This window comes from Penicillium malachiteum, assembly GCF_028827825.1.
Source record: "Penicillium malachiteum strain IBT 17515 chromosome Unknown utg000001l:1.0-8184562.0:1.0-8186909.0, whole genome shotgun sequence".
Lineage (NCBI taxonomy): Eukaryota > Fungi > Ascomycota > Eurotiomycetes > Eurotiales > Aspergillaceae > Penicillium > Penicillium malachiteum.
This window is the reverse complement of record NW_026643094.1, coordinates 4,674,261-4,692,292: the sequence shown is the minus strand read 5'-3', so window position 1 is coordinate 4,692,292 and position 18,032 is coordinate 4,674,261. Positions and strand designations below refer to the sequence as shown.

The window sequence follows — 18,032 nt, the reverse complement described above, 5'->3', positions numbered from 1 at the left end:
AGTAGCAATAGGTAAATACTAGATATCCCCTTGAATTATCAGGATATAAGTCCTAGTACGAGTCTAGTGGACATTGGAAATCATGAATTTCCAGCATTTAAAGGTTCTAACAAAATACATTCAAGTAAACTACTTGAAGATAGGTTTGAAAGCAAAGAAATAGTTCTCATGTGTACATTAAAGTATCAATACAGTAGTTCCAGGAATTTACTCCAGAACTCATTTTTACCCACTGGCAAGAGTGTTTGATCAAGCGTCCTCTTGTTCTTCTGGCTGAGGTTCCTCTGGTTGAGGTGCAACATGCTTCTCACTTAGGTTCACAGCAATAAAAGTCTTGGGTAGTTTGACCCTATATGAGACAATTAGAATCGGAATCATCGTCTCCAGAGAGAAAGTCTGTAGGAGAGTACTCACGTGTCAAATTTCGCTTTCAGTGTTTCAATCACCTCTTTCCAATCTTGATGAGCAGTCAAGCTACGGCGAGGAGCGCACCCGATCGCGTGTCGGGAGTCCAGTTGCACATCTAGTGGATCAAATGCATGACAACCGGGACTAATGGAGATGCGAATCGAGTAGGAATTGATCTCCGACTCACTATCCCGGGCCTCATAAAGCTCGAAGCAGATTTGGGACAGGTAGTCAAGCTCGGGAATGGTGCTGCGAGCAATCTTGGTTTGAATACCACCTTCAAGAATGCAGTTCAAAAGGGTGTAGATATGCGACTCCTTCGTGAAGTAGAAGAATGACTTGGCATCGGGGGAAGCCTGCACCTCCTCCAGATCTCGCACAATTTCTTGGAGAAGTGGCAGAGAAGTGAGAAGTCCGATTTCAAGCTTCTCGCTATCTGTGATACCATACTCTTGGGGCGTGACATAATCAAACAAGACCTTGGCCAGTTTGTAGAGCTCCCGCAGTTTTGCAAGGCGCTCATCGACCTTGCATTTGTTGGAACTGGATCCAGGATAGAGCTTGAAGTAATGATCGTAGGAATCGTCTAGTGCACGAAGGTGTTGCAATGATTCGGGGGACTGAAATCGTCGCTTCAAGCCAAAACGCTGTGCAAATGACTGATTTTCGGTCCGTTCCTCATGTTTGTCGTTTCCATTCTCGATGCCATTCTTATGCTCGGAGATTGATTCTGACTTGGTGGAGGGGCTCCAGCCTTTGACACTATCTTCTTTGTCCTCATCCCTGTCGCTGTCAGGTGGCATGAAAACCCATTCCAGGAATTGTCGATTATGAAGGGCATCGAATTTCATGCTATCGTAGAGCTCCGACAATTTACTGGGGTCTACCTTCTCGGTGTCACAGAATTCCGCAAAGAGCTTCTCCCATCGCTCCTTGAAAAGACGCGGGTCTTCGCCAGCACACCATCGGCCTTGCACATTAGATAACTGTGGTTGGTCGGGTGACTCCGACTGACTGGGATTATCAGCCTTCTCTAATGAGCCTTCCAGTTTGCTGAAGTTATGGCGCATCACATTGCGATGGAACTTCATCAGTTCTACCACAGTGGAAAGAACGACAGACGGCTCTGGAATATTGGTATCCTTAGGCCATGCAAATTGCGAAGGAGCTGATCCCTCTCTCAGGAGAAGCTTCAGCTTCTTCTTAACCTTGTCCATCACATCCTTCGCCGCATTCGAATCATCTAGCAAGTCTTTCCGGACTTGAATCAAATCAGCAGGGATCTCCTTCTGGTCCAGGAACGAGCAAGCCCAGATTTGTGCTAAGAGATTGATTAGTGGCGGAGAAAAGATAAAGGAAGAAGATATATGGTTATTGAACAATGAGAATTAGAAAGAGTTCACTTACCACTTGTACTGACGCGACGCTCGGAGCTGGTAAACAGACGAACATTATTGAGAGCCTCTTTATTCATCAACTTGAGATCATCCCGCATATTTAAACCAAGGTCTTGCGACTGATAGCGTGCGGCGTGAGTAGGCTCTCCACCCCATTTGATAATCAGCTGCAGTTTATCCAAGATAAGATCATTCTCCGCCGCAGAGAAGCGAGAAAAGGTAGGACCTGAGATGGAGTCGCTTCGTGTCTGAGACCTGCGCAACGCTTCATCCTTCTCACCCTCACTTGGGCTCGGGACAGGAGAGAGTGGTTTGGAAGGCTCAGTCTCCCCTGGTGGGACTGTAGAGGCTGGGTCTGAACTCTGTTCTCGCATCTCTTCTGGCTTGCGTTTACGGAACATGGGTTTGATTTGCACTTTGGTACCAGGCCAGCCACCCTTCTTCTCCAATGAAGTACGAAGTAGCTTCAACTTATCCATATCTTCAAGCCCTTCATTCATGGCGCGCTTGACCGCATCAGAGACACTGGACAGGGCTGCTGCACCCTTAATGACAACCTCCTCCTGGTGTCCCTTCAAAAGGTCCACAAAAGGCTGGCTGTGAAAGGTGAATTTAAATTTCTGTTTGGGTGTGCGATCGGCATGTCGGATGACTGCTACCATTCCTTTAAGCTTCCAAGAGTGCTTTGAGGCGGGGAGTGGTGGCTGAGCCCCATCACCGCCATGGTGAAGAGAAACGGCTGGTGATTTGGTATTAGACGGACTATAGCCACGAGAATCAGAGTGACCCTCACGTGAGTTTAGGCCACTGATATTCCCCTGGGGGTCAGTACAGTCAATCCCTGAGGATGATGCCAGTGATGGGACGCCTGTGGATGCATCTGAGGCAGGTGCATCATGGGTTTTAGACGCCTGCTGACTGTTGTAGAGACGAGAGGTGCTAGGAGACTTCAGCAATGTCTTCAGAGGATGTCTGTGTGAACCGGCTGTGCTTCTTCTGGATTGACCTAGATCTGGCGAAGGTGGCTCAGAGAGCTCCATTGATCCTTCGCACTTGCGCATCTCAGTCAGGAAGGTTTCCCGCAAGATATAGGCACACTTGTCATAATAATCATTGTTATCCTTGACGAAGCTCCAGCCATTCACGTCGATCACATAGCTCTTGTCCCCAACCCGGAGCATATCGAATCCACAGATCCGTTGTCCAAATCCGTTTGATATCTTCGAGGCGATTGCAGCTTCTTCTTTGCTTAACTGGGTGATATACCGTAACTCCTTGCCATGTGTGTTTCGTCGTACAAGCCCGTCTACTACAGGTGACTTACGTGTCTCAGCGTGACAGAAGTCTGGACCCACGGTATATGCCTTGACATCTTCAGCATTATCCACTCGCAAAAACCGCTCATACAGATAGCTTGTTCCGGTTTCCGTGATCGAGCGAGGTACGGTGAGATTGGGATCGTATTCGGAGCTTTTGTTGCCGACTTTGCGGAATAGTTTACGGCCACCACCGCCGTATTGTTGGTCATTGGGGAAATAAATGTGAATATTATGGTCTTCACCGTTGACTGGTTTCTCCACAAATGGTTTCCGGAAAACTTTGCCATCCACTATCAGGGATTCTCCATCCTCTGACATTGAGACATGCTGGGTTCTTGACGCACCACCTCCTGTGCCATCTTCCGGACCATCTAACTTCACTCCAGTCAAACGATGAATATGTTCAGCAACCTCTGGTGACTCCAGAACCGGTCCACCATCACGATTCACTTCAACTCTCTTTGGGTGGGGACTCCCATATTATCCAAAATCATCAAGCACAAGCGTCGGTCCCACAACACTTTCTGCATCGGCAAGTCATTCACACAGAATGGTTTGCGGAGTTGAGCATAAGCAATGGCTTTGTCCAAAGGGAACCCATCTGAGAAAAAGGCAATCAGGAAATCGCATACAGGCCAATTTTCCACCGCTTCATCCAGAATCACTTTGTCCCCAAACACGATCACCTCAAATTCACCTTTCGCCTGGAGACGAGTAAGGATATTCTGGCTAGGCTTGCTGCGCGCCTTAATATCTAGAGCACAGACACCAATCCGCCATGGTTTAGGACCATTGTGCTCCAACTCACTAATGGAGCTGGCGGCTGTACTCCCACTAAAACGTCGGGGTGCACGACTTGATTCGCGGTTGGAATGACCAATACGGGGTGCTGAACGAGAATCCGATACACTCTCCATTCGATTTGACTTCATTGGTAATTGTTGGCCGGAGAGACGATTTGATGTCAACGGTTCGGAGGAAGGAATTTCTTTCTGCTCAGAATCACCGAGAGCTTGGTGTGGCGGTGAGCCCGAACCTAGGATCTGTTCAAAGACACCCTTGGAGGATTCCATATTGGCAGAAGAGCTATGATTCTGAGAATTATCCTCATCCATTGCACCGAAGGACCGGAACGTAGGAAACGCGGGATTGGGGAAGTAGAGAACGATGTCGAGGCGGTGATAGAGGGGTTTAGTGGGGGGGACTCTATCCAGATAATCAAAAATCTTGCAGTGGGGATAGATAAGCAAGCATGCTTAAGTGGAGCAGAGTAATTTCTTTAAGGAGATGTTTTATCCTTGAGAGGGAGAATGAGGTCAAGAATGAAGGAATTAAAATTTGAAGAGACTGAGGGAAGAATAAGAAACAAGGTTGCAGCACTGACATTGGACGAAAACGATCAGCCCCATTAACCTGCACAAGCTTCAAGTTTTCATACTGTATGGTATGAGAATACTAGTATTAAATATAACCTTGGAAGTATATAGAGTACAATTCTAGGATGATAAGAGAAATATACTCTTTTTTTTCTAAGGAATACATAATATCAAGCTCCTATCTTCTAATTGCTTTTTTTTATTTTTTTTTATTTTTATATCTAAATTTTCTTTTCTTTTTCTTAATCCCGTATTAGAGTAATCACATTATAGTCAACTGGTCAGTACTTCTGTACCCTGGTGTAGATCCCTCTCAAGGCGGTGTGCAGCTCCCAAGGCGGAGAAGAAAAAAAAATCTCCATTCTTCGTACAATTCATCTTGTTGAAGAGGTTGAAGATACTCCAACATGCCAGCTATGGCCAGTGATCCTTTTGATTTGCCTCTGGCAAAAAGGCAGAAGAGAACTCTTGCTGAAAAGGAGAAGGTCATCAATCAACGGGGAGGCTCTAAAGTCTTTGCGCCCTTCCGGGTAAGTTTGCAGTGATATATTATTTTTTTTTGGCTTTTGGCTTCCCTTAGAGAAATGTTTCTTACTGATCAATTTCAATATTTCAGACTCTAGGATTGGTTTCGCCGACTCCTGTCCCATTTACCAGTGTTCGTCTAGGAAAGTCCACTTTTCAAATCACTACTTCCGTGGGCCATACGCTACAAACCTACGATCTGCAACGAGGATTGAATCTGATCTTCTTGAGTCGACCACAAACCCCGGAAATAATTACGGCGACATGCGCGTGGCAGGATAAGGTATTCGCCGCTTGGGGCTCTCTTCGTCCCCGTGCGCCTGGAGGTATTTGGGTGTTCAAACGTGGAAAGCGAGTCGCAGCTTTGGAGGCTCCCGGCTTAGAAGGACCCATTACCCAATTGCTAGTATTTGGATCATGGCTGGTTGGTTGCTGGGCAGGTGGTTTGGAAGTGTGGAAGACTGGGACTTACGAGCACTACACCAGTCTGCGTCCCCAGTCGAACCCTAGCGTATCTGCGGGGGAACAGATCTATGGCGGAATCATGTGTAACATGCCGACGTATGTTAACAAGGTCTTTGTGGGTCGAATGGATGGTGCTGTTGATATCTGGAATGTACGCACTGGCAAATTGGTTTACACCTTGCCTTCCTCTTCGCCTAACGCAGGACCTGTGACTGCAATGCACCCAACTCCTGTCCTATCACTTCTCGCAATCGCCCACAAGAGTGGATCCTTGGCAATCTTGAATATTGAATCCTGTCAATTGGTATTATCACTGCGAACCCCCTCCGCGCGAGCCCTTCCTGTGACATCAATCACCTTCCGAAGCGACGGTCTTGGAGCAGGCCATGATGGCCGACAGGCCGGCGTCATGGCCACAGCCTCGAGCGGCAGTGGTGATATTACCATGTGGGACTTGAATGAGGGTGGCCGCGTGGCCGGAGTCCTACGAGGTGCCCACCGAGTTTCGAATCGTGATAGTAGTATAGGCGTCAGTGGAGTGGAGTTTCTGGATGCGCAGCCTGTGCTCGTTTCTACCGGTGATGACAATACCTTGAAAACATGGATCTTCGACGAGACCCCCTTCTCTACCACTCCTCGGTCGCTCCACTCTCGAGGTGGACACTCTGCAGCCGTCAGCACTCTCGAATTCTTACCAGCAGCTTCTGATGGATCTGATTCGGGCGGGAAGTGGCTGCTCAGCGCAAGCAAGGATTCCAGTCTCTGGGGACTTAGTCTACGCAAGGACAGTCAACATACTGAGATTTCGCAAGGTAGCGTGGAGCGCAAGTCCAAGAAGATGGACCCCTCCGATTCATCTGTGGTAGACTCTCTCAAGGCCCCTGAGGTCACCTGTATCGCATGTTCTCTGAACCGCGATGGCGGCATGGGTGTCGCGACGTCTGGTCCCATTTGGTCCAATCCGAAGTTTACAAACACCGAATCGACGAACTCTACAGGATGGGAAAGTGTTGTCACTGGCCATCGTGGCGATAAATATGCTCGAACTTGGTTCTGGGGCAAGAAGAAGGCCGGTCGCTGGGCATTCCCGACCAGCGATGGAACAGAAGTCAAGGTATGTTTTGTTCTCATATAGGGGAGATGATTTATATCATAGCTAATCATGAGTTACAACAGAGTGTGGCTGTTTCACCTTGTGGAACTTTTGCTGTTGTTGGATCTGCAGGTGGTTTCATTGATATGTTCAATCTCCAATCTGGCTTGCATCGCCAGAGCTTTCCACCACGAGCGAAATCTCGAGCCATGAAAGGACATGCAATTGATCAGACACAAGGCTCAAGGCATACAAAGTCAGTGACTGGCTTAATGGTTGATAATTTGAACCGGACTGTCATTAGCTGTAGTCTGGATGGCAAGGTTAAGGTATGCTTCCAGATTCCTTTATGCTTTCTCTCTCTGTACTGACCTGATTTTTTCTTTTGTAGTTCTGGGATCTTCTCACCGGTTCGTTAATCGATGAACTGGATTGGTACCCCATGGCTGCTCCAACTGGAATCCGATATAGTAAGACGAGCGAGCTGGCTGCCTTTAGCTGCGATGACTTGTCCATTCGCGTTGTTGATCTCGAGACCCGAAAATTGGTCCGTGAATTCTGGGGATGCGTGGGTCAAGTTAACGACTTCATTTTCTCTGACGATGGAAGATGGGTCATTGCGGCATCCATGGATTCGGTAATTCGAGTCTGGGATTTGCCCACTGGGCATCTGATCGATATCTTCCGGGTGTCTAAAACTTGTGTTTCTCTTGCCATGTCATCCACTGGCGAGTTTCTCGCTACAGCACATGCAGGAAGCATCGGCATTAGCCTGTGGAGCAACCGCAGCCTATTCATGCCCGTGTCCACCAAGAACCTTGATGAGGACCTTATTGAGGATGTTGGTGTTCCCACTACATCTGGGGAGAGTGGTGCAGGCCTTGTTGAGGCGGCCTTCATGGAAGTCGACGATTCGGACGAGACAGACGGTCCCGTCTTGATGAATGAGCAACTGCAAAAGGACATGGTCACTCTCAGTCTGGTCCCGAAGAGCAAGTGGCAAGCCCTTGTGCATCTGGATTCGATCAAGGTACGTAATAATTAGCCTCGTCCATCTATTCTCGTTTGGAAAATCTTACTGACACCACCTAGGAACGCAATCGTCCCAAGGAAGCCCCCAAGGCCCCCGAGAAGGCTCCGTTCTTCCTCCCCTCTATGCTGCAACCTCAGTCAGCTCAGGACTCTGCCGCCAGTTCCCTTGCTGCTGAAAACGGTTCTCTCACTCAGAACATGGAGGCAGAACGATCTCGACTATCTAAGACATCCACCGGGATCAGTGGATTCGATTCCACTACAAGCCGACACCTGCTATCTGGTCATGAATCCGGTGATTTCGACCCACTCGTCGAGCATCTCAAGACTCTTTCGCCTGCTCTGGCCGATCTAGAGATTCGCTCTCTTGATCCTCGGGCGCGTAATGGCTTCTCGGAATTGTCAGCCTTTGTTAACGCTCTCACTATTCGCCTCAAATTGCGAAGGGATTTCGAGCTAGTCAATGCCTGGATGGCAGTCTTCTTGAAGATTCATGCTGACACAGTCGCGCTGTGTTCCCACCAGGAAGAGCCTGAAAACCGCCTCCTCCGTGACGCTCTGACGTCTTGGGCTCATGAACAACAGCAGGAAGGCAAGCGTCTTGCTGAGCTTGTCGGATACTGCCGTGGAGTTGTTGGATTTTTGAGATCTGCCCGGTAAATGAAACTTGCAAGATTTTCAAATGTTCTACTGTAATGTATATATTTAACAAATTTGTATACTCGTTCAAAATTTTGGGTTAGCGAGTAGATATGGAAAGATTATGTCCCCTGAACCTTCGACAGTGCACAAGTAGCATTCACCACATGAGGCGGTAATAACAGTAGTTTCAAAAAATTCCAAGGTTGAAGTGAAAATTAGATCTGTACACAGCTGAATGGATAGAAATTCAATTATATGGGTTATCACCCGGGCAGCCCTGGAGGCGATGATATGTTCTGACTAAGGAGGGGAGAAATTCCCAACCTGGAGGTCACAACCTCACCTAGGCAAATATTTGAAGAACTACACTCCCGTCATCTCAGGCTACTTTGGCAAACATTTGAACTTTTACCCCCTTCTCTTTCTCCCTCATATTTTTTCTCCAAATTTCCCTAAAATCACACTCAGCAATGGGAATCCCATCTCTGACCAAACATCTCTTTCCTTATGGGGAAACCGTGGTGCTTGGCGACAGTTCATCTCAGGAAGATGGTCCACCCACCGTACGATCTGTGGTTATTGACGGACCCAGTCTAGTCTATCACGTAAACTATCGACTACTGGCATCTACGAGGATATCGAATGGCACACTTGACCCTCAACCCACCTGTGACGAGGTCAGTCGGGGGTTTGCCAGCTGTCTGTTACAGCTCGTCCAGCGCGGTGTTCAAATGTAAACTCCCTTCAAGCTCTTACTTTGAGCAATTCTGACTAAACTTATAGTCAACGAATATGCTTTGATGGTGCATTGCCAGTTGCCAAACGAGAGACACGCCTGGGCCGAATTGAAAGGTCTAGACAGCGCTTGGAGATTTCCCGACGTCAACCACTCGTTGCACCATCAAGTGAGCAGCGCCAAAGAAGTCCCATGAGGCCAGCCCAGTTCTGGTCAACCCGAAACCTCCCGTCATGCTTCAGGAACTTACCTGAAAACCCATTTATGGTTTCGGCGGTATTCGAGGACCTCAAGCGTCGGTGGACCAAGCCCCAGCTGGCCACAGAGCTCGAGCAAGAAGTCGATTCCCTTGAACTGGGAGCTGGCGAATATCCCTGGGCTGATATCACTGTTATGGTAGCCGGAGAAGCGGATCCCGAGTGTGCTAGAGTTGCAAACCTCACTGGTGCTGCGGTGTTGACAAACGACTCAGACCTAGTCGTCCATGACTTAGGTTCCCACGGAGCGGTTGTTATGCTCAATTCCCTACACTTAATTGAGGGTGCTGTTGATAAAGATAAGTCGGAGATTCGAGGCTTGCAACTATTCCCAAAAAAGATCTGTGAAAGAATTGGAATCCCAAATATACAACGGTTTGCTTATGAGTTGGAGCAAGACCCCCAGCTTGGCTTATCGGATCTTATACGACGGGCAAAAAAGAGTTTCGAGACCGAGGGAAATAATGACTATGACCGATTCTTGAATGAATATCGTACTCGTACAGAGGAAGAATTAAAGTCACAGGATCGATTCCGCAATCTAGTGTTAGACCCCAGAGTGTCTGAACTAGTTTGGCAATATGAGCTGCCTGGTATCTACTTTTCAGATCAACCACACATCTACCTGGGAATTTTGCACGAGGATCCTTCTCGGCGGTGTGCTTGGGAACGAGGCCGCGTATTCAGGACTACAGCGTACTCTCTTCTCAACTTATCATACCCTACTGAGCGTCAATCCCCTTCTGTTTATGAGTTTGTTCGCAGAGGTAGACGCATTGTCGCGGGGGAAGTCTTTCTCTATGAGCCCCTTCAATCCCCCAAAGCCTTAAAACTCATCGGCGCGCGTCTTAAACTTGCATCATTAGTCCTGGGGAACCCGTCGCAGCATTACTTTTGGGTCATGTTTGCTTTAGCTGAGATCTTCCAAGAAGATCACGACAGTCCCATGTTTCCCGGGTTTACAGGGTTGAAGCAATTTCTGGAAAGTGGTAGGATGGGGGAAATGGGTGACTGGGTTGATATTCATTTCCTAGCTTCCATACACGCGGTGCTCTACTCGCTTCGAATTCTGAAGCAAGTTTTGCCTATGATCGATGAAAAAATTTGGAAGGAGCACTTATCCCTTCTTGATGAGCTCCCCCCTGCACATATACTTCTAGGTTCTCGACATGACTTGACACAGGGATTCCAAGGAGAGTTTTTTGCTCACCAATCGCTGTGCCAATTGTTTCAGACTTACGAATGATATGGATTATGCTATCAAGCTCTGTCCTATCCACTTTAGAGACTTAAGGAATACAGAAATAAATCCATCTCGATGCTGAAAAACGGCTATAACAAAAATAAATTTCGTAGTGAAGCCAGATAGACCAGAATTGGACACTTGTTCTTAAAAGGAATCTTGCCCTAACTTTTATATTCTTAGAAGGCAATAAAACAATTCAAGGTATCTCCGAACCATGAAAATCAATATCAAAATCAGTAGTTCAACGCCTGTATCGCTATTTCACAGCCTAGAACCTTGGAACCAGTATCCGTTTCACCGAATATACCTGTTGCCAGGTATCATGAATGTCATTGCATGGATGCTTGTTTGGTCCCACGAGGCCTGTGGGGATCAATGAGAGCGAGGCAAAGACAGGTTAAATTCGGAGACTAAGAGGGCAAATTGTTGGTGACTCCAGTTCAAGCAGCTCCTGGAAAAGTGTCGTTCGGGGTATTTTGTTGCTCAACCTTGGCAATACTTGGCAATTTCAAAGAGCCGTGTCGAAACAAGAGGGTATAGATGAGGAATTATGAATATCGGGAGGCATTGAAAATCCATATTATGCCCTCACTTCTCGGGGGCATCTGGCAACCTTTCAATGACATATTTTCCACGGGCGACACTCATGATAGGGGCACCAGGAATTTTTCTAGGCTTGAGTTAGACTTGGATAAAAAAAAGACCAGTGATTTGTGCTCCTATTTCCTCAGAGGAAGAAAAGAGAGAAAGCGGCAAATTGTAGAAGGAGGAGCACGTACCGAATTCGCCTCTTGAGGTCACGATCGTTGGTTGCCACAATATACACACGATGCTTTATGAGACGATCCACCAGGCAATCATCGGCATATGTTCCTTTGTGATCACATTTGATGCGCTCAAACCGAGGATCTTTAGCAACCCGCAAGGCTAGTCGGTATTTCTGGCCCAACTTCTCTAACTCTGCCAAGACACAGTCCGTAATAACAGGGATACATTTCGCATACAGACAGTCCATCATGGTGGGGATAATGTCGAGCTTGTGCTGAATGGTATGGGATATGAAGTTGGTGTCAACGAGAACGGAGTACGGAGGTGTAAGCGCAGTGTTGTACTGGAAGAACATAGATGAAGGAGCTTGAGGCCTATATTTTTTTTGTTGTCAGCCCACCAAATTTTATTGGGGTTCGCTAGTCAAGGAGAAACATACGCTTCTCGAATCACATCATCCTTGGGTTTGGGCTTATCTTTCTGGTCATTTTCTTTGCTGGAGAGAGGGATCTGGTTAGTATGGTAACTGAAAACAAGGGAAGGGGAAACAAACAGGCGATTATCGCGGAGCGTGATTGCTCTTTTTGTTTGCGCAAATTTGCGCGTTCTTCTTTGGACACCCATGGCGAAGAGAATATGGTGATGGAATAGTTGGTGGATGAGATGAAGAAATTTGGATTCCGATAACCAGATAATGCGGCTTATCTGGGATGACTCAGCATGTATAACACGTGACTAACTATATATCGATCTATAAACCAGATGAAACTCCATTCTGTTAATATACTAGAATATGTAGTAGAAAGATATCAGAAATTTACGAAAGAATCATTAAAATTTAGTAATATCACCTTCATATATCATCTTGCAGGTGTAATTGATCATATTCCATGGAAATTGTGTCGTTTCCAAGGATCTGCGGAGTCTCAGAGTTTCGGAGCCAGCACTTGAGTTGCTGTATACTTCACGGATACTTGAAGTCTTGAACAATGATCTTGGAATGCAATCATGACGGAACACTTTCAATATCAATTAAAGCAGACAATTTATAACATTAATCACACCTTAGTTTAGCCTGATGCGTCATCATGATGGGCGCTCACTCTGACTTCACGCATAGTACAATTTCTCCAGAAATCTAGGTAACAAGACAGTGGAGGAACGCGCAGCTGTTACGGTACCTAGGTAGCTCGCATGGCAGTTATCCGGCCTCAGGCCCTACAAATGTCAAATGGTTTGGTCTCTCGCCTTTTACGTGGGCGCTCATGGTGGGAAACTCAATCCTAGCGTCATCGCTCGCTGCCAGGCTGAAGTTGAGCAGGAAATGGTTTCGTAGCATTAGGCCGTCTCACCATTGCGGACTTCATCCTCTCCTCAGCACCTACTCTCCGAAGCTGGATATTTTGCGTGAGGTGCGGGCTGCTTCCAGGGTTATAACCTTGGGAAAAGGCCGTTCCGCCTAGGCAAGAACGATTTACGATATTCCTTATAGACCAGGGGAGTCAAGAGAGTTAAAATAGTGGGTTTTCCCATTTTTCTTTTTATTCTTATCTTGTTTTTTAATTTTCTTTCTCTTTCTTTACTAATTTATCATGAAAATGATCTTAATTTCCCACGACGAAAGGCTCGAGTGAATAGTATTTAAACCAAGAATTCTATTACTTCATGGCTCTTAATATACACCTAGATTCATCTGAGTACTTAGTTCTCGAGTAAATAGTCATCTAGCATCCCGTCATGGAGAATATCAGTGTCATTTGCCATGACATCTAAAAAGTCAACAGATGCAAAAGCATCAGCGCTTAAAGGGGTCATCGTAGAGCCCAACGTAGGCTCGAGTCCCAGAGAAGATGGTGATTTGTTTGTCAAAAGTGTTTCTGATAGATTGTTGCTTTGGCTGGTATATAATGTATTGGTAAGCCCGGTACACCCGTGAGGGTCTCCAACCATAGGCAAGAGAATCTCCTTCTCTGCATCTTCTGGTAGCTGGAAGTCCAGAAAGTCCCACAGATTAGGACTCAGCTGATTGGAAACAATGGGCATGACATCTAGATCAGAGACATTATATGAGGTAGATATAGAGAGAGCCAGAGGATTGTTCCTCATAGTTAAAGGCCTCAATATCGATGAATCAGCCTGGGCGATTGGATTATTCAGAGTCTTCAGGACTTCTACCACCTGAGAGTGGATAGATCGATTCTTGTTTGATTGTTCAGAAAGCCCATTCTCTTCCAATTTCATGAGTGCCTCAAGAGCCAAAACACTACGTGACGCCGAGCTTTGATGCGGATCTTGGGAGGTAGTGCCCTCAATGGATGGACCAAGTGATATCTTTGAGCGCAATAGTTCAATAGCCTCCCGAATATGATCTCGCGTCATGAGTCAACTTAATTGAGAACTTGACTGCTCAGTTTCACTTGGTGGGGAATCAAATAGGAGTCCCAAGACCAGCACAACGGTAGCGTTGAAGAGTTGCGTTTCGTTGATGGACAATGAGTCACAAACCGTGCATCGAGCTTGAATTTGGGCTTGTGTGTTGATTATATTATGAGCCAACTGTTGACAAGACGCCCGTCCCATGGGAGAGGAGAGAGTAGCTCGGTGCAGACGAAGCAGTAGACTCCATAGCTGCTGATGTACCATAAACCGCTGCACCGGAATGGCGGCCATGGGACCCATAGCTGTGAGCTCAACAGCACTTCCCAGCCTAAAGTAAGATGGCAAGTCTGCCACGTACTTTTCGTACCTTTCATTTAGATGCTGGCGCCGTAGAGAAGCTTCGTTGCCACTATCCTCAATATCAATCGATTCTCGCACAATGATAGATAGTTCCAGCGCATGTATTGTACAGGAGAGCATGGTGAATTCGGATCGTGGACGCTCGGAAATCTTGGAGCATGCTTGGATCAGGTCGTCATCATTGATGTGTAACGGCATCCGGGTATTGAAATGGGAGTGACGGACAGTATAGTAGCCAAGAGCTTGGCCACGCGACCAATCCCTCAAGACAAGAGTCCACCTGATAGTTCAAAGTCATTAGTTTCTTGTTCTTAAAAAAATGCAAAATATGGAGTGGGGCGAACCAAATGCGAATTCCAATATCAGTGCGAATGTGCGATGGCTCTGTGGCAGCAAAGCCATATGGAGAAGTGGAAGCATTCAAAGGAGCATCCCCCAGGCGATGTAATCCGAGTCTTCGTGCACCCGTAATAACAGTGGCCAGTACACTATCAAGTTAAGCTTGAATAAAGAGCTCATATCCCTGTGTTACCAGTTATAAGTCCGAGTCAATAAACCAACTCATAATATAGTCACTAACTTAATTTGAAAGCCGCTAGCTGAAGTTATATGCGTTTAATCAATACAACAGAGTGCGATTCTGGCAACTTCAGTATTGAAGAATTCACTGATTACAATACCCCACTATATGCTATTGTGTCACACACCTGGGGGCAAGATGAGGTTTCACTGCAAGATATGGATGCAGGTCGAATCAAAAAAAGAGGATTTGACAAGATAAGCAAATCTTGCTCTCTCGCTCTGGCTAGTAGTTTTAAGTATGTCTGGATAGACATATGCTGTATTGATAAGACAAGCAGCGCAGAACTTTCTGAAGCGATCAACTCCATGTATCGATGGTATGAAGAAGCTGAAATATGCTATATGTACCTTGCGGATGTACCATCTGAATGTCAATTTAAGGACAGCAGATGGTTTACCAGAGGCTGGACTCTTCAATATTTTATTGCGCCCACAAACCTCATATTCCTTGATGAAACATGGACATAGAGCGGGAGTAAGAACAACTCAGAGATTCAAAAAATTGTATCTGACTGTACTCAAATACCTATTGGTGTTCTCTCTGGAGAAGAGGATCTTGACATTTTCAGTGTTGCCCAAAAGATGTCTTGGGCTGTAAAGATAGTAACTTCAAGAGTTGAAGATCGGGCATATAGTCGTATGGGGTTATTTGGTGTTAATATGCCATTGATATACCTAGGTAGATATGTTTAATATATTTTTCTATGGTCTTTAAGTAGACTAAAATATTATCTAGGTATATTACTATGAATATATCTAGGTATCCTTGTAATATAATATTTATAAATTATTAGAATAATACTAGTACATTAGTTAGTCCAAAGGATATAACTGTTACGAGCCGTCTGTTAAGCAACGTGAGTATACACTGCCGTAGTGTCAATAGTACTCACCGCAAGCCGTTATCCTGCAGCTGTACCGTCGCCTGCCAGGCCTTATACGGGCTCGAGTATTTAGGGATCCTAGTGTGGGAAACACAGAATGACAGCTAAATTAATGCGTTTGAGGAAACTCCTCCACCTGTCGCGTCTTCCACCTCCTTGACCTGCATTTGAGTATCCTCCGTGATCAACTCAGCCCACAGACTGTCCACTGCGTACATACCCTGCGCCATGGCCACGACGATCTGCTTGGCATGGGTTCCGGCATCACCGATCACGTAGAGACCAGGAATATTAGTTTCGCCGCACGGTTCCCGGCGTTTGATGGTGGTGCCGAACTGCGGCGAGTGCTCTAGCTCAAGTCCCAGCTCCGTTGCTAGATCCTTGGAGACAATGTCGCTTTTGGGCTTGTTGATCAGAAAGGCGAATTTGTCCCAGCTCCCATCTGCAAATTTGACGGTCACCGAGCTTGTGTCCTGGGGGACCTGGGACTGAGACTGCGCCGTGGCCGGGGGCAGGAGCCGACCGATCGGTCGGTCGTTGATGGTGCATCCCATCGCACAGGCCAGTTTCAATGTTTCCCTTTGCTGGTCCGTCACAGGGACACCGTTGGTCAAGATCACCACCCGTGCGGGCTTAAATGAGGCGGCCTGTAGCGCCAGATAGCCGTAGATCGGTTTCCAGGGGTATGCCAGGACGGCGACTCCGGCGTCCAGTTGCATCCTCTCCAACCCATCGCAGAATAGGCAGTGGTAAATATGGGACGGCCAACAAGCCTGAAATCCCTCCAGATCCTCTGGGAAGCAATCGCGTCCCCCGGCGGCCTAGACCAGCTTTCGCCCGTAGAATACCTGACCCTGGGCCGATTGGAGTCGGAAGCCAGCCGCTTCGCCACCATGAAGAGGGAGCTTTTCCCGGCTCGCGTGAACGATCGTATGCCCCTCTGCCACATTGATGGTTGGATACTTCCGTAACAACTGTTCTCGGGCCCCGGCGCGAAACTGAGCGGGACTCTCCCCGTCATGTCCGATAACATTATGGAGGGCAGTCACTCCATGGTTACGATAGGATCCCGAGGTCAGGAAGATCGCTGAATGGCCACCACGAGCCAAAGCCAGGCCTGCAGACAGTCCAGCAGGACCATCGCCAAGGATTAGAACGTCATAGCAGGTAGAAGGAGAGCCCATTGTCCTGTTATGGATTTTGAATGGTTGGAAAGGCAGAAAGGAAGGCAAAAGAGCGAAAGAGGGAAATGGGGATAGCGCTAAGTTAAGCTGTGAATAGAACTTGAGGCCTGATGAAAGAAAAGATGTAATTTTGTATCGGTAGGAGAAATACAAGAGCGGAGTAGAAACGCTAGCGGTATATAAGTAATATAATGCTATAAATGTCTAGTTATGCACAGTGCTATCAGGCCACTACGTATAACTAATGATTCTTTCACTAGTGGTATGACGCTTCCTGTAATTGGACTATGCTAGTCCTAAGTGGGAAACTATATCCGCCCTTTGGATACATAGCTGTAGAACTCCCTCTATGTTACGAAAGCACTCAGACCCACGCTGATTCCTTTACATCTGTAACCTTCGATCAGGTAAATAATTCAGATCCCCAAACCACAATAAAATATGACACAGTGCCGAGGAACGAAACCAACTAGGAGGGTAAGCCATTTAGCGAGCTAAAGTGTTAGCTGGGTAGGGATATATTTTGTCTATTTTTCACCTAATCTGCTACATACCGCCAGCACTTCACTCCGACACCTTCACCAGGAATCCAGGATCGATACCTCCTCCTAAATACAAGAAATGATATGGCCCAAGGTGCACACCTGTTCTAGATCGAGCGGGAGGCAGGAATGAGAATGGATTCTACTCACTAGGGCATTCGACATGGACGGTTTCGCACGGCTTCGATGATTGATTTATTGATGCTATGAGGGATTGGATGAGGGAGGAGCGGTACTAGATGAATCAGATGTGAAGGATGTAAAGCGTCCTCTAACCATCGAGCTGTCCGCATATGGATCCAGTAGGCTTGTCTAATGGAAGAGAAAATGCAAAGAATTGGCAATTTCCTTCTTAGCCTCTAATACGCGTTGCTTCTTCTGCTGCTCACCTTCTAGCCACGTGATGTAGGCAATCGCTTTCTCCAACACCATCGATTTGGAGTTCTCCGTGGTGAGAGTTGTCGGGTCGGAGTGTGACCATCCCGGGATGACCTCCGCCAGGTTTTTGATCTTTTCGTTCAGTCGTTTGCGATAATTCCTCTCAACCTGATAATGGCGTTTCTGGTTGTGGGAGATGGGTTGGTCTGTCATTATAGCGGGTGTCGTTAGGACCCTGGGACATCAGTCGTCTATTTAGATACCAGATCTCTTACCTGGTGGAGCAAGATTTTCAAGGCTTCCCACACTATTAGAAGGGTTTGGACCTGGATGTGACGGAATTATTGACGCTCTTCTTTGAACACATGCTGATGGTTCGTTGGGCGAGCATCCATCACTAAGCAAGTCTGAGGATAAGCGAGAAGACGCCTTGACGTTAGCTTATGTTCGATAGACCTA

General features: G+C 46.9%; 6 protein-coding genes across 6 annotated transcripts; 2 read left to right on the top strand and 4 right to left on the bottom strand.

Annotated features, from left to right (window-relative positions):
* Positions 1-249: 249 nt before the first annotated feature.
* On the bottom strand, positions 250-4,197 carry N7483_001750 (inositol polyphosphate kinase VIP1; the record flags this gene model as incomplete). Its single annotated transcript, XM_057085187.1, has 4 exons — positions 250-349; positions 415-1,729; positions 1,816-3,596; positions 3,641-4,197. The coding sequence occupies 4 exons, from the start codon at positions 4,195-4,197 to the stop codon at positions 250-252; spliced, it is 3,753 nt and encodes a 1,250-aa protein (XP_056951336.1).
* Positions 4,198-4,907: 710 nt separating this feature from the next.
* N7483_001749 (rRNA-processing protein UTP21) lies at positions 4,908-8,275 on the top strand (the record flags this gene model as incomplete). The annotated part of the gene is made up of 5 exons (XM_057085186.1): positions 4,908-5,030; positions 5,117-6,604; positions 6,667-6,912; positions 6,975-7,613; positions 7,676-8,275. 5 exons carry the CDS (start codon positions 4,908-4,910, stop codon positions 8,273-8,275), a joined length of 3,096 nt encoding a protein of 1,031 aa, XP_056951335.1.
* Positions 8,276-8,727: 452 nt separating this feature from the next.
* N7483_001748 (PIN and XPG domain-containing protein) lies at positions 8,728-10,496 on the top strand (the record flags this gene model as incomplete). The annotated part of the gene is made up of 2 exons (XM_057085185.1): positions 8,728-8,990; positions 9,041-10,496. 2 exons carry the CDS (start codon positions 8,728-8,730, stop codon positions 10,494-10,496), a joined length of 1,719 nt encoding a protein of 572 aa, XP_056951334.1.
* A 588-nt stretch (positions 10,497-11,084) lies between these two features.
* On the bottom strand, positions 11,085-11,888 carry N7483_001747 (rRNA-processing FCF1 family protein; the record flags this gene model as incomplete). Its single annotated transcript, XM_057085184.1, has 3 exons — positions 11,085-11,166; positions 11,276-11,638; positions 11,704-11,888. 3 exons carry the CDS (start codon positions 11,886-11,888, stop codon positions 11,085-11,087), a joined length of 630 nt encoding a protein of 209 aa, XP_056951333.1.
* A 1,077-nt stretch (positions 11,889-12,965) lies between these two features.
* Positions 12,966-16,653, bottom strand: N7483_001746 (uncharacterized protein; the record flags this gene model as incomplete). The annotated part of the gene is made up of 6 exons (XM_057085183.1): positions 12,966-13,633; positions 13,682-14,283; positions 14,348-14,491; positions 15,479-15,573; positions 15,622-16,262; positions 16,323-16,653. 6 exons carry the CDS (start codon positions 16,651-16,653, stop codon positions 12,966-12,968), a joined length of 2,481 nt encoding a protein of 826 aa, XP_056951332.1.
* Positions 16,654-17,507: 854 nt separating this feature from the next.
* Positions 17,508-17,786, bottom strand: N7483_001745 (uncharacterized protein; the record flags this gene model as incomplete). The annotated part of the gene is made up of 1 exon (XM_057085182.1): positions 17,508-17,786. One exon carries the CDS (start codon positions 17,784-17,786, stop codon positions 17,508-17,510), a length of 279 nt encoding a protein of 92 aa, XP_056951331.1.
* Between the last annotated feature and the right edge of the window lie 246 nt (positions 17,787-18,032).